The sequence below is a fragment of the Perca flavescens genome, chromosome 4 (genome assembly GCF_004354835.1).
Source record: "Perca flavescens isolate YP-PL-M2 chromosome 4, PFLA_1.0, whole genome shotgun sequence".
NCBI lineage: Eukaryota > Metazoa > Chordata > Actinopteri > Perciformes > Percidae > Perca > Perca flavescens.
The window spans coordinates 20265081-20281367 of record NC_041334.1 but is presented as its reverse complement, the minus strand read 5'-3'; the positions used below and the strand labels follow the sequence as shown (position 1 = coordinate 20281367).

At 40.0% G+C, this 16287-nt stretch overlaps 1 protein-coding gene across 1 annotated transcript; it reads right to left on the bottom strand.

Moving 5' to 3' along the window:
• Nucleotides 1-317: 317 nt before the first annotated feature.
• dusp7 (dual specificity phosphatase 7) lies at nt 318-7753 on the bottom strand. The gene is made up of 3 exons (XM_028576624.1): nt 6849-7753; nt 4862-5290; nt 318-2351 (listed from the first exon to the last, which is right to left on the bottom strand). The coding sequence occupies exons 1-3, from the start codon at nt 7252-7254 to the stop codon at nt 2038-2040; spliced, it is 1149 nt and encodes a 382-aa protein (XP_028432425.1). The 5' UTR covers nt 7255-7753; the 3' UTR covers nt 318-2037.
• Nucleotides 7754-16287: the final 8534 nt, after the last annotated feature.

The following is a 16287-nucleotide window of genomic DNA, read 5'->3' as shown; positions in this document are numbered from 1 at the left end:
AGTCTTTCTTGTTTAGGTGCTTATGATGTGGACAGGTATTCAAAAAACTCTTTAACCACATGCTGTGTGCTGCTGTGATCAGCAGCAACAGCAGTTAAAAAAACGGTCCTCATCATTCATCTTCCCACCTGGTAAAGCAACATCCAACTTGTAGTTATGTCTACTGTTAGAGAGCATACAGTACCACAGCATACTCAGGTATACAAAATAACATGGATCTGTTTACTATTAGATCTATCATATATATATATATATATATATATATATATATATATATATATATATATATATATTATATTTATATCAAATCAGACAAACTTTTCTTTGACAAAATGGGTGATCCCTTTGGAGAGAGGCCTTCCTTCTGTTTTCTCCAATGCAGTTAAGGGACGTGAAGCTATTGAAGTAGCTAAGTGCAGTCTGTAGCTGAGGCCAGTCCCAGTCCACCTTAATCCCAACACATTTTTACCTAAAAAGGGACCTAATATTGGACAACTAATTGAACAACTAGAAAAAGTAGTAAGGTAATACAAGTGTTGAGGCACTTCCTTGCCCAAGGTTGCTAAAATAAGCTGCCCAAAAAGTTGCTCAGAAATGTTAACACTGCCTAAGCATCCGTCAGAGCTGTGAGAAACCAGTTTGGCAAAACATGGTCAGACAATATGCTGTGATGAAATAACGAAAGAAGTTCAGTAGTAAAGTTTCTAACTGAAATGAAACAACTAAACTAATCAAAACAGCTGGTGGAAAAAACTGGTACTTCTCATAAGGCAACTGGATGAATGGTCATATGGGGAAGGAAGTAGAAACTGGGAACTTGCACTTGAAAACAGTTGGCCAAATGTGAATTCTACAGTAGTATCTTCACCCATACCCAACCCCAATGCCCTAGTTCTACCCACTGCTTGTCTTTTCCCCTAACATGACCATCTAACCCCTGAACTCCGTCCTCTGTTCGGGGGCCAGTTCCTGCTCCCCCCCCCACCCCACTGTGCAGCTGTCGGGACTCGTCGCAGCCTGGGACTGGCCTCTCCTCTCCGCTCCTCTTCTCTGAATGTCTCTTTATCTGCCTGCTTCCAGCACCGGCTCCATGTGCCAACAAGTCAATGGCTACACCACTGTGCAAACTGCATTAGGTCATTACAAACCCAAAAGAAAAGCGAAACTTTAAAAAAAGACAACTAGGAATAACGTTCCTCTTTGTTGGAGTCGCCACACCCATTCCCCTTCTTTAATTTTACAATCTCTTAAGCCATTGTTGGATTGGATAGATAAGATTTCTATGCGTATATATTTATATAAGGTATAGATTTGTGCGTAAATGTACACACAAACATACAATAATGCATATAGACATACTGAATTTGTTAAGGATTGCCCATACATTTTCTGCTATGTACGTTAACATACATACAGTACATACAGTACAAACATACATACTTTGTTTGTGTGTGCGCGCATGTGTGTGTTAATTCCTTGGTTTGTAAAACTCTTCATTCAGTAGAGCGAGATTTCCTACAAGGAAATCCAAGATTTTCCACTTGGCACCACTCAGCTCGGCCTCAAGAGCCGAGACAGAAAGACAGAAAGGATGTTGTTGTCTCATAAGTCGAGCGCTGTAGATATTTCCTATCTTTGTATGAAGCTGTCTGTCCTGCTGCGCCTTTCGCTCAGTTTCTCAGTCAGTTAAATCTCCTCTGTTCTATGTGAGAAGACAAGTTGATCTGGGCTCTTACCTGCCTTGATTTCAATCAACTCAAGGAGGACGCCATCGTAAACCCATCTCTCAGTTCTCCCTCTGGGTTAAAAAAACATCCTGTTCCCTTTTTTTTTTTAACTACTATGTAGTTAAAATGTGGCATCTGTGACCTCCCCTGCCCCTCCGACGCTGCTTCTTGCCCAGGCTCAGACAACGAGCCTCACGAGGCTAAAACATTCATTAAAACTGGCTGCTCCCCTCCAGTGCAGCCGCTTGTTACCTTGGTAACAACACCACCTTTATACCCTCGAAAAAAGGGACAGTCCCCCCTCTTATTTTCATGTGGACTCCAGCGTGTCCAGTTGAAACACATTGTGATTGGTGGGGGTGGTGAAGAAGAGCTGGTCGTGCGTCGGGGAAGAGTGGTTATCGCAGGGGCTGTTGAGGCCCAGCGTCCGCTCAAAGTCCAGGAGCTGGCCCATGAAGTTGAAGTTTGGGGAAATGTTCGACTTTTTCCGCTTGACGAAATCGTACGCATCGTTGAGCGACAGGTTGAGCTTCTGCATCAGGTAGGCCACTGTGACAGTCACCGAGCGGCTGATCCCGGCCAGACAATGCACCAGGATGCCGCACTTCTTTGAGCGTGCCTCGTCTGCGGAGGAGACGGAGAAAGATGAGAAGAGAAGAGGACAGCGTGAGAGAGGACGAGATAAATTAAAACCTGTTCATGCTTCATCTTCATGTTATAAATGAGCCAGAAGGAAAAGTCTTTAAATTCTCTGAACTACAATTTTACTGACAATATGAATTGTTTGTTTAAAACCAACCACTTCAAGTAGAATTGGGCAATATGGTTGAAACCAACACCATAATACATAGTTATATACACAGGTCCATCTCCCATACTTACTATTTTAAGAATTAAAAAAAAATGGTTTAAAGAAACAACTAAAGAGGTTATTTTTGAAGACAGGCTTACAATATAAATATGTATATTTTCTATCATTTGAAGGGCTCATTGCATGAGTGGAAACGGATCTCAATTCCAAAATGTATACAAAATGCATGTCTCCTGCAAAAACACTCCAAAGTATTCTGTAGGTTTTGTGCGAAAAATAAAATGCCATTATTTTACATGGCAATTTGAGAGACATTTGAGACGTGCATAATTACAACTAAATTACAATCATTTGTGCAACAAAAATTGATAGAACGATATTATCATAGACTTTATAAGGATATTACACATTATATAATCACGATACAACTCCACTGAAAGTCACCAACCCAGTATAACGCAGGCTTATTCCAAGTCGAAACAAGAGAGCTGAGAATTTTATCTTTCTTTCTAAACATTTTATTATATATAATTTATTAATATTTTTAATTCAGAATGACCTTTCTCAATGACAGCAGAAAGTCATGTTTCATTCTGCTTTCTAGCTTTCAGTCTGTAGAAAAACCTGAATAAAAAAACATCTTACATTATTAACAGGCTACAACCGTCCACTTTCTATCAGTTTCCAGTCCTTGCACTTGCATCACTACAGGCCATTAGAGCCAGAGTTAAGTGCTTCTTTCCTTTCTTTCTCCTCTTTGTCTCTCTCTCTCATCCTCTCCTTTATCTCTCTCTGCCTCTCCTTACTCTCTCGGACTGCATCTCTTGTTGTAGGATTAGGGTCAGTTGGCTCACTAGCTCAGGCTGCCAAGCGGATACCAAATCAAATTTATATGTGATGTGTGCTCACTTTCCACAACTATACAAGACTCAGAAGTCAAATAAGTAACCAGTGGTTAATCTGTTATGAAATTATCTTTACATTGTGCAGATGTGTGCAGCATTACATCACTTTATTTGTGCTTTATACATGATAACAGAAGGATTGTCCATTTATCGGGCTGTTAAAATGCCAGAAAGCATCCAATTCCTCCGTCTCCAGACGTTCACACAATAATTTCAGATATTTAAGGAATCCGCAGTTTGAAACAGAACATTGTAAGGTCACATCTGGGTCCCCTCCTCAGCCCAAGCTTCTCCCCTCCCCATAATTACCCTGCTGTTACTAAAAAGACCTGATGTAATCCCTGCAAATTACAGCCAGCCAGACGGCAACATTTAACATCAGCATGACCCAAATGTGCCATGACCTCTGGCTCTGGCATATATCACACTTGTCCCACCTAAGCTGAAACATTAGTCGTAAAAAAGAAAGATGCCGGGGGTCTGGACAATCTAAGACAAATACAAAGACTCTGTTCCTCTGGGAATAAAGTCAGAGGGAATGAGGAAAATGACGAGAAATACTGAAAATGGGACAAGATGAGGGGCTTACATTCTTGTAAGTATTCTTCAGTATGACCCCATTCTAAAAAATCTATTTCCATGTTTTATTCAAAACTTTGCTTTATATTTCTGTGATATTAAATCTATAATCAGGAATAGTAAAATACAGCCAACTCTTTGTCTAAATACAGCCCACCAAAGCAATTTTTAAGAGAATATCCAATTAATCCAGTTTAAAGTATTTCCACAAAACCTATTACATAGCAGAAAGAAGTGATCACATGATATATGATTTAAATCTAGGATAAATGTAGGCAAAGAGAGTAATGAAGGTTACACTTAACAAAACTACTGTTGAAGCAATTGATTGATTAACTGACTGATTGACCATTTAAGTCATTTTTAATTTAGCATAAACTTGACTGGCTTCAATGTCAAATATGAATATGTGTTGCTTTTCTTAGTTATATGATAGTAAAGTTAATAGTTTTGGGTTTTGAAGATGTCTACTTGGCCTTTCGGAGATTGTTAAGAGCATGTGTCACTATTTTCTGACTTTTATAAACTGATTGATCAATTGCTGGACAGAAATATATTCGCCAATTCTTTTGCTTATCATTTTTTCAAGCAAAAACACCCCATGTTTGCTGGTTTCAGCTTTTCAAAGTTTGCAGATTTGCTTCTTTCCTTTGTCATGTATGGTAGTATGATAGTTTGGGTTTAGGACTGTTAGTCGTACAAAACAAGCAATTTGAAGATGTAACCTTGGACAAATAGATAATCGAAATAATGGTTACACAGCTGTTACCAAAAAGATCTGTTGTGAAATAACACAACACACACAGAGACATAAACTGAGTAGTGTCCTCTATACTTACCAATGAATGAAATGGCCTCGGGGAAAAACTGAGAGAGGTTCTGGCTCCAGTGATCAGAGATGGGGATCTGTTTGTACTTGAAGTCCCCTTCATGTTCAAACATGTTGGGCAGGTTGGGTGTAACGTTGAGGATGTACTTGATGTTGTACTTGCTGAGCACATCCAGGTTGGCGGAGTCTTTGGCACAGCCCAGGTAAAGGTACGGCAGGATCTGGACCGGAAACGCTGGCTGGTTGTTGGGCAGCGGGCTGCCCTCTGACTCTGTGGCGCTGCCTGGCTCGCGGTCAGATTCCCCGTCTGAGCAGTCAGAGCTGATGCGGAGTCCTCCCAGACCGAGGACGGAGGCTGGTGGGGAGCTGCTGGGACACGAGCAGTCCAAATTTGTCTCGCAGTGCTCGGGGTACTCCGACTGGAACTTGTTGAAGCCCCCTGGAGGACAAGGAAAAGAACAGAATCAATATTAGGATAAAACCAAGTAAAACTTTTTAATGCTATAAAAACAAATGTGCCCTGGTTGTGTAATACAACATCTGCAACATGGCAGCTGTATGTCAAGTCTGCATGATACAGAAGGTGGATGATGAACCTGAATGACAAGAAATTAATCTTTAATTTGAAAGAACAAATAAATAGATGAATACTTGTTTTAAAACAAAAAAAATGTTTTAAAATAAATATATCATAACAAGGGTTTATAGATAAATTTAAAAAAACAAAAAATAATTGATTTTTGTGTCAATGCAGTTATTGCAGTCATACCGTCTTTTTATGCACCACTACATTACTTATCAATGTGCCAGATAACAGAAGAATAACGTGATAATTACGTCATTATGTCTAAGTAAACAGGCCGGACAGATGTGCTCCATTGAGAAAAGCTGAGCCCTGGGAGGAATGAGCAGCAGCTCTGCTGCTACAACACTCTACTACTCAGCTCAGTGGACTTTTTGTGAATGGCAGCTCGGCTTGTGACTCCAGTAAAAAAGTTCTTTGATTTTTAATAAATCAAATTGACTACATCCACATCTTAGGTGCAACCACGTTTTCAACATTTTCTACCCGTGCCTGACTATATCTTTTATTTTCCTGCTGGAGGATTATTCAGAGTGCGTTGTCGTCTCCTTGTTTCCCTGTTCATTCATGAAAAGAACGCCAGTCTCTTTTCCTGAAGGAACACAACATGGCGGGGCCATTTTTGCACCATTTAATTAAAAACATATTTGACCCAGCACTATATATTGAGACATCGTTGAACGCTTCTTTAGATTAGCCTATAATTTAAGAGAGAATGCTATGTCCTAATGAGAATAAAAAATACAATCAATTATCTCGGCAATAAGTGAAGGAACTGTTCTGTCAAGTTCATTACATGTATGTTACTGTGTAACATCACAGTGAGTGCAGCTTTACGTTTTACATTGCATCAATATAATAACAGTAGCCTAATAATATGCTTTGTTATAATATATAGACAAAACAATCGCTGCCTCATTATAGGTCAAAAATAATAAATAAGACACCAGCTTAAGTCTGTAGTCGGATGATAACAGCTGGATTTATTTTAGGTGTCGCTAAATAACAATCTATTCAACAATCTGTAATAACAGTTTATACTAACACGAGTGGCTTATCAAATGTGAAAATGTTTCCCCATTCAAAATAATAACCTATATTATCAAAGCGCGGAAATCGCAAGTGTTTCAGTCCAGATAGGCTACGCCACAGAGCCAGAAACAAGATAAAACACGGACACACAATAATTGAATTATCCCAGGCCAGATAAATCATAAGACTTATTGTTGTTAGCGTTAATTGTTTACTATTTGGTGAGAATGACACCTCCAGAACAGCTGCATATGCCTCATTGGCACAGTCTCATTTCATTAATTAAACAACGTACGTTTTTTTTTTTATGAATTAAAGGAACTACAACAACAACAACACCACCACAGAAGAAGCCTTCTGGTTTAAAGCCAGCTGATCTTACCCTCCAGGTAGAAAGCCTTGCACCCGTCGTCCCGCAGTTTCTGCAGCAGCAGCCCCAGCACGGAGCTCCCCATCCCGGACTCCTGCCGCTCCGAGGTCGCCTCGTCGTAAAGAACCACCACGTCCGTCTTGCACCGCTTGACAAATTTCTCCTTGTCCTCGTTGTTGGGGATGATGGAGCGGATCGGGAGGTTGCCCTTCTTCAACCTCCGGAGCATGAGGCCCGGGATGGCCAAGTTGATGGCCGACTCGACGTGCGAGGACTCGTACAGCTCATGGGCTCTGCAGTCCAGCAGCAGCAGAGAGCCGGCCCCGGACTCCAGCTCCTCCTGCAGCCACTCCACGCTCTTACTCGACATCATCAAAGTCACGATCACAGAGCCGCTCCACACATGATTAATTTTCATCAGGGAAACGTTAATCCGCCGGTCCGCTGGTGTGGCATGAAAAACAACACAGCAACAGAATAGAGGTAAAGAAGACAAATCACGGCGCTAAACTTCCCTTCCCGCGGCCGCCACCACCACCACCGCCGCCGCCGCCGCTGCCGCTGCTGCTGCTGGTCCTGCGGGCGCGCACACACACGCAACCAACACACACATCCAACACGCACGCACCGATGCCCCTCTGGTTGCAGCAGGAAACTTGAACATGCAGAGTTTTCTTTCCCTCCTTCCTTCAGTCCAGAAGTGGAGGTTTCATTCCAGTCCATTGACGTCCATTTGAGAGCCCGCTCTAACTTTGAGGCGCCCGCAGACCCACAAAACGGCGCAAAGATGTCTCGTTAGTGTCTGGGGGGGTGAGTTTCGGATGAGTTGCTAACACTAAAGCCCATGATTATTGCTGTTATTTGGCATGCTGGCCCGTGGAGCTCCTCTGGTTTGTCATTTCCACTGGATGCGTTGAGGCACTGCGGGCTTGTCATTGAGACGAGGGAGGAGCGGAGAGATTTAAAGGTGCAGAGCTGCTAAAGATTCACACGAGTTTACACTGTTTTCCCGACATACATTCATATCCATTCATTGATAGACTATAGGCTACAGTATGGCCTAACTGTGAATGAGACATGTAAATCTGCAAATAAAAGTCAAATTATATGTGTGTTGTGTTCATAGCACTGGACATCCTTCTAGCCTTTTATTTAGTTTATAGGGAATTTCTAAATACATGTGGGTCAATGTAATACATTTTCATTGTTAACCTTGAATAGGCCTAATACTTAAGAATGAATGTTAATTCTTGACCCTTTTGCCTTATATACTTTATACTTTACTTACTTTATACTACATTAATTAACTCACTGCTTTTCATAATCATCTCACCTAATCACTGCTTGCAAAAGATTAATGAGCATTAAAAAAAACAATCATGTCTTATCCTTATATACTAAATGGGCCTTGTCGTGAGATGGTTTCCAGGGTGAAACATTTACCTTCAATCTCAACATTTAAGCCAGCATGTCCTTAAAGTTGTCAGAAAAAAATTGAAATTTGAACATATACTGTACATTTCCATGACAGCCGGGCGAACCCCATCTGCTGATGAAAATCAGCAATCGATCAAAAGCTCCAGAATAGCTAAATGGCCCATGTGGTGAGACTGTTATGTCAACTATAGAGTTGCAATAAGAGAGGAGAAGCTGATTCTGGAAGGGGTTTCCTCTTCTTTTTTGTAAACGATAGCCCTATACTCAATGTTACTCAACACAGAAACACAATCTCATATTGTACTAAAATAGTTCACTGAAACATGTTTCTGAAAACATTTTAAGCGAGAAATAGGCCATGCAGTTGCTGAATCTGTCTTCATTTCAGCTCAACAAAGGTAAGTTTAGAAGATTTTCGTCAGATTTTGAGAGACTAGTCACCTCATTCCGCTCGCCATTTCCGGGTGAGTCCCGACGGCCCTGCCGCCAACTGAACTCTCGGCTTGTTGGAGATGAACTGCGCCTCGCCTGTAAAGTAGATGAGAGCAGGCGACAGCAGCCGGGGACGGTGACAAAAATCTGCTCTCAAGTCAGACAGTTTCTACCGTTTCCAGCAGCCTTCAGCAGGACTAAGCCAAATTGTTGCTGCTGTTGTTCTGAAAGATATTAAACATTCTGAACTTAGCAGAACCTTTCCTTGTTTGGTTTTTTCTTCATATTTGCAAAGTTAAATGATTTAGCATTTAAATATCCATTATTATAAGCTTCAGTCTCAATTTAAAAAAGCGATTAATTGCGATTAATTACAGCAAATTGTGCAATTACTTAGTTAATTTTTTTTAATCGATTGACAGCCCTAGTAACAACCTTTAGGTTTATGCTACAAATACTACAATACCCATGAGCCTTGTTTGCCATTGCCATGGAGATGAGGCCAGTCAGAGGCGCAAACCAAAACAGTTGCTAATCAAGGGGGTAAGCTTCGCTTCAGAACGCGAACCTCCGATGGCGCCATTTTGTTGCTACAAAGGTATCACCTCTTGTTAGCATTCCACTGACCGCCATTTTTTTTTTACGTCACTTGACTGCGTTTAAAGACTCTATTTGTCCATTGTTTAATTCTAAAGAAACACAACAATGTATAAAAGGCTCCATTACCCTGTACCTCACGTTATGGCTCCGTAGCAGACGTTTTTGTAAAAATACGCTAATGATTGTGTCATAACCAAGTGACTTACTGTCGCACAGTAGAGGAATTACCGTATAGTACAGGAGAAGCTCGCAGGCAGTTTCAACTTACATTAGCTGTTTAGGTTTAATTACGAATGTTAACTAGCATGTTAGTTAGCAATAATTAGCCTGTGCTTATGTTATCTCCTTACATATACCTACACTCTCCGTCTATGTAAGATTGGAAATGATTGACATTTCTCTTGGCACAGCTACCAGAACACTTACAACTTTCAGACACGTTGCTCACGTCACATTTACGTTGTCTCTGTCAGTTGGAGGCTGCGCAGTAAGGGAAGAGATCACCGGAAAAGTGCTTCTAATAGCCTTCAGTGGTCTCCATCCAGAGCAACGGGGTCTATTGGTCCATTATATTTATGTCAATGTTGCTAATTCAAAACAGTTCGGCTTTGCAGTTGAGAACAAAACACGGCACTGTAGTTAATGAATTCATCCAAAGGTTTCTTGCCAAATGCACCTTGGGAGTCATAGCTAACTTTGAACCCAAAGTTTTTAACAAATAACCAGATATTTTCTAATGCATTTGCTAATCTTTTGTACTACAAATAAATTAGAGTTTTATACCGATCCAAGCTGTAGAAGTACTCCAACTTAGACTGACATCGCCAGACTGAATCGCAAATGCGAGTTATTAGTCTGGAACCTCTCAAGTTCATTTTCGAGGGGCGTTATCAATGGCTGTGGTCCAAAATGCCTTTGGATGCAATTATAGACCTACAACCAATCAAAGCAAAAAAAACACATGGCGCTGAACGACAAAACAAATGTAAACGGACTACAGCGTGCAGAGATGAGCTGCGATGGTGTAGCATCAATGATCAATGTGAACGAGAGTTGCCATTTTTGCCATCAGAATTTGAACAAATAGTACTTCAGCAGAAAGTTCCAGATCAGCAGCAGCCATCTTGGTTGTTTTCGGAAATGCCTCATCTGCACTTCTCTTTACTTAGCTAGGTTTATGCTCAGCGTAGTGTTCCAGGCAAAAATGACATCATCATCATCATCATCACATATTTCGCTAAAGCGCAAAGGCTCCACAAGTTGTCGTCATTGTATCAAACAGGCCCCATATGAGATAAATTGCTGTGATTGGCCTGGCCAGGATCTGGTCAGCTGGAAACCTGTCTGAACGAGGGGGGGACCAGATGTACTTGCCAGAGCAAATTAAATGTGAGCTCGCAGATTTGTCTGGTTTTCAGGCTAGCTCCAGTAATGTAAAATTGGCTATGGGAACAATTTATGGGCCCTTTACTTCAAGAACCAGGCACGCCTGACCAACTTTCTTACAACATTAAACTTTATTTAAATGATTTTTCTTTCATGCTAATTAATTGTTTACAAGCATGCTAGTGTGATTATTAATAAGAGCTTTGCAATTTGTATTTTTTTTTTTACAGGAAAGTATAATGCAAAAAAGCTTTTTAACTTTATATCCCCATCACCATGTGTGATTACAGTCATCCACTGTGGAAATTAAAAGCCTTAATCTAAAGATTACTAATACTTGGAAGTGTATCACTTCATATGGCTGAAACGTGACAATGATGTTCCCATATTTGTTGTATGTAGACATGTTTGACAGTAATGATTTATGTTTTATATAGCTAAGCTTACAAAATAATGTTTTTTTTTATCCAAACCATGATTACACTATATTAGGTATTGTAAATTTTTGTTCCTCACAAGACTGGATCCTTAAAGACCAAACACTTTGTTCCTTTTTTCTGAATTGGCAGCCAATTAAAAACAATATTTCTCTACAAGTCTTACCTTCCTGTTAATTTATTATTGTTAATGCACCATGAAGTTAATGAATTACCCAGGGACAGAAGCGTAATTGAATTTTGGGCCTCATGAACAAGAAGTGACTCTGGTTCATTTGTGATAGTGATAGTGTTGTCTTTTTTGTTACAGCAAAACACATGTAACCTGTAGAAAGGAAACATGTTTCTTCCTCAAACTTTTTTCTATTCTCTCTAATTCTCTATACTTTTATTTAATTATAGTGCTGAATTGATATAATCTAGATTTTGTAATGTAAATGGTTTTGAAAGGTGCTAAATAAATAAAGTTTATTATTATTATTACTACGCTGTGTGTCATGATGATGTTATGTTCATTTTTTAACAGCTCAATGGTGCTGGTGTACCTGGTGCACTGGGTCATCACTACGTTTCACCATGAATGACCTAATAAGGCATCAGCAGGTTGTGACAGAGGCAGAGAGGGGGAAAAGAGGAGCGTTTGATTTCCTCACAGCTGCAGAGAGGAGTGGGGGATGCACCAGCTGCAGACAATGGCTCTTTATTCATCCCCCCCCCAGTGACTTACACACACACACACACACACACACACACACACACACACACACACACACACACACACACACACACACACATACATGCATACACACGAGTACACAAACAGATGCACACACAAACTTTAGGGCTCTCGTGTTTCCACTCCCTTCATGGACAACAACAGGCCCTCTTAGAGATGTGTAGCCTCTCTGTGTATTTGTCTACAAACTGCTCTCCAGTAGTAAACACAACTATCTTCGTCACTTTTTCTTCTTCTTTACCTTCATGACTGAGGACTGAAACTCATGATGAAGATGAAGCTCTATCAGAATTAGTTTTTTGGCTTAAGCACTTTGCAAACAGTTTACATTCAAATGATGAGGTGTCATCATAGAGTCCTTTATCCAGTTCTTATAATACATCCATTCTAATAGGTTTGTTTGAAATTGTGTGTAAAAATTTCACATAATGGTATTTTTGTTCCTAAGTTCACTTTAAAGTACTTTAAGTCAGTTAAATTCTGATTGGTGCTCAGAAGTACATGGCATAACATTTTGTGCTCATGTTGGGGCACGTTGCTCATAGTAAGGAGCTGATTGAGAATATAAGTTTTGTAATGCCTTTAACTGGTATTTCTTCATAACTGTTGGAAGGACAGAGCAGTATGAGTTATGTAATAAAAGCAGGATAAACTAAAAAGCTTATGTAAAGATTAGCATGTATTCACCACTATCTGAACTACAAAAGACATGAACTCATCAGCAGCTTTACCCACCATTATGAGTCTACCTGCTGACACATGCATCAACAGCCTTTAATCTGCCATTTTGGAAAGCAGAGAAGCTTTCAGATTGTCGATGTACACACATTTCCTGTTTCACAATACCTCTGTGTCTGTGTCAACACAGTCAAGTGTTTAGAAAATTGCCCTCCTAGCCAAACTGGCTGAGATTATATCAATCAATACGGATGCAGTTTCGGACCCGGCATTCATTTGGCAAGTAACTAAAGGATTTATTAGAGATTTCACGTCTTCCTTTGTAGTCAATTTGAAGAGAAAAAGAAAGGCAAGGATTGCGGAGTTGTGTTTTTATATATCTACACATACTCTTTTAGTCACGAGTTGAGCAGAGCTTAATGATTTGCTAAGAAGGAGAGCTGAATTCATAATGCACAGTGTGAGGCAAAAAAAAAATATTTTAATGGTTGCAAACCAAGCAAACTGCTGGCTCTGAAATTAAAACAAAATGAGTCCAGAGCCACTATCAACAGCATCTGCAAAGACCGAGGTATCTCAACGAATCCTTAAGGTATGAATGCCACTTTCCAATCCAATCCAAACCATTTATTCAAAGTTGTATGAGTCCTCCTGCAATCCAGATCCGACACAGTGCCAGGAGTTCCTAAAAGAGCTAAATCTGCCTCTTCTTGACCCAGAGGAGGCAGAAGAACTGGGCCAACCTATAACGTTAGAGGAACTTAAATCAGCATTAAAAACAGTTAAAAAAGGGAAAGCTGGGGTTGGATGGAATTCCATCAGAACTTCTTCTACAGTACTATGACATATTAGGACCTATGATTTTACAAGCTTTAACCTCAGCCATAGAGATGGGTACTTTTCACCAACAAACCAACAAAAAAAGTGTTAATTACAAATTACAAATTACAGACCCATCAGCCTCATTGGGACTGATATTAAGCTCTATTCCAAAGTCTTGGCACTCTGCTTAGAACGCTTTATTGAGAAGCTAGTCCACCCCGACCAATCAGGTTTTATACAAAAGTGTCATGTTGCAGACAATTCACGCAGATTATTTCATGTAATAGAAGAAGCCAGAAACAACGGCAGCAGTTTTATCAGGGGACGTGGAAAAGGCTTTTGACCGCCTAGAGTGGAACTACTTGTAGCAAGTAATGGAGAGGCTTGGTTTGGGGGCCAAATTCATTGACATAGTGCATACTTTATATGTGATTACCACGGCCATAGTCTCATCCAATGGCTTGCATTCTCAGCCATTTCCCATCGAGCGGGGCTCTCGACAGGGATGCCCCCTCTCCCCCATGCTATTTGGAGGGACAGATGTATTTATACTCTAGACCAGATATTCAATAAGAAAGGTATGTTGAGTTTTGAAGACCTGAGAGCTAGTTTTGAGGTCCCCAGGACATCCTTTTTTCCTTTTACCTACTTACTTCTATCTTTGCTTAAGATCAGCCCTAAAATGTTATGGAGTGCCATGAGGTGCACCCAGTCATTAAATGTTTTTTTTTTATTTCCCTGGTAGAGGATTAGTGTCCAAGATTTATGCTAAGCTGTTGCAAGTATCCATAGGAGAACTCCCAATTAGTAAATAAATGGGAATAAGAACCCAGCCCTGAGGGAAACACTATTAATTGGGAGGCAGTTTGGGGACAACATTTTCCACTGTTCCAAGAACCCAACTCACCAGTATATCTACTTCAACACAACATATGCCATAGGACACATTGGATTCCTCAGAAGATATACATCTCGAAAGCCATTCCCACTCCCTATTGTACGTTCTGTCAACCTGAACAAACTGGAATTTTCCTGCATATGGTCTGGGAGTGTGAACAGGTGCATGAGTTCTAGCATAAAACAACATCAATACTATCTGATGTGATAGGATATATAATTCCTTCTGACCCAATTGTTTTGTTACTTAATGATGAGGCTAAATTACACCTGCTCGAGAGACAGAGGAAGATTTGGCTAGCCGGCTCAACTGCAACCAAGAAAATGATAGCTCAACACTGGGCCCCCCACTTGCTTTGTATAAAACAGTGGTTAGCGTATTTTCTGGACATAGTTATGCTTGAGCTCTCTACAGCAAGGATTAACAAAGCCAAATCATCAACTATCAATTTACGGCAAAGGACAGCAGCACAAATATCAGACCTAATGACCTCAGCGCCACAAGAACTAGAGGAGAGTGACTAAGTAAGGTGTGATTTCTGTTTGTTTGTTTCTTTTGTTTTCCTCAAGCCCGCAGAGGGTGGGGGGTGGGAGAGGGTTTTTGTTCTTGTTCAATTTGTGTTTCTCCGTTCTGTGCACCATCTGATATTACCTGGCACATTGTGGAATTCGTTGTATGTCTGAATGATAAATGGTGCTAATAAAAAATGTATCTAAAAAAAGAAAGAAAATTGCCCTCCTTCATTCACCAATACTCAAGGGTTTTAATCTGCTTCATCGTTCTCATATTGAAATGGAATATGAATAACCATCCTTACAGTATTAAGTTATCCTTCACTGATGGAAAAACTCCTTCTGCCAGATGGGGGAGTCCTTAATTCCACCTTCAATATATACTCCAAATTGGTATGTAATTTTCTGAAGTATGGTGTTGACATGAGCACACAGTCCCTTAGTCTCATTTATAAATCCTAAACTGGAACCGCCTGTATGAAGCCACATACCAAAAATATTACACAAATCCATGCAGCACCTCAAATGCAAGGACAGGGATAACTCTTATTATGTAAAGTTTTTTTTGGAAGGGGAAGTATTGTCTTGGCTTAGCATGAATATCAACAGAAAAAATACTGCACTTCCAACAGTAAATGGGAGATTAATCAGATATCTCTGTACTCGTCTGGACCTTCTTACCCATGAACAGTTTTAAACTGATCATTTCTGAACCAGAAAATCTGCCCACATCCCTGAAAAATCACCCTGGGTTGCATCCAGTATTCAGAAAAAGTCTCCCATTCATTGTCAGTGGAATGGCGACTAAAACTATGTTATGAATAAAATGTATTAATTTCTATCAATATTTATACAAACTATGTATATATACACACACACACATATATATATATACATATATATATATATATATATATATATATAGTACGTACCTACAAAACACCATGGGACTCCGCAGCGCCAAATCAAATGCATGCATGCTGATATACACCAGGATTATTCATAAAGAAAGGAAAGTAAAATAAGGAAAATAGGACTAGGAAAATAAAAACTTGGCACTAAGCTTGTTCTTGTTTTTGTCTGAGGTCTCTTTAAGGCAGACTGTGGTTTAAACCCGCTCACCTCAGTGATGGAGTCAGGTGGCCACCCCTCTCTAACACTAACGCTGGCATTTCCTCTGCTGTTTCCTTTGCCCCCAAACACACAGGTCGCCAACACAAAAACAGGCCTGGAAAATATTTCAAGGCACTTTGTCCGTTGTGTGATTTTCATGATATTCATTCATCTCAAACATAAGCAGGTACAGAGATTGATAGTTAACTGGTTACTGGTAAAATTCTTATGTTTTCATATAGTGACTGATTTTCTTTTTTTTTCAAGGTGTTCATACTACTTTATGTAGAAAATTACAAGTTTTTAACAGAGGTTCTTTTTGTTACGAGGCTATTGGGTGTAGTGGACTACTGTGTTACATTAGGTTACATAGCAATTATCTTCTGATCCTGACAAATTG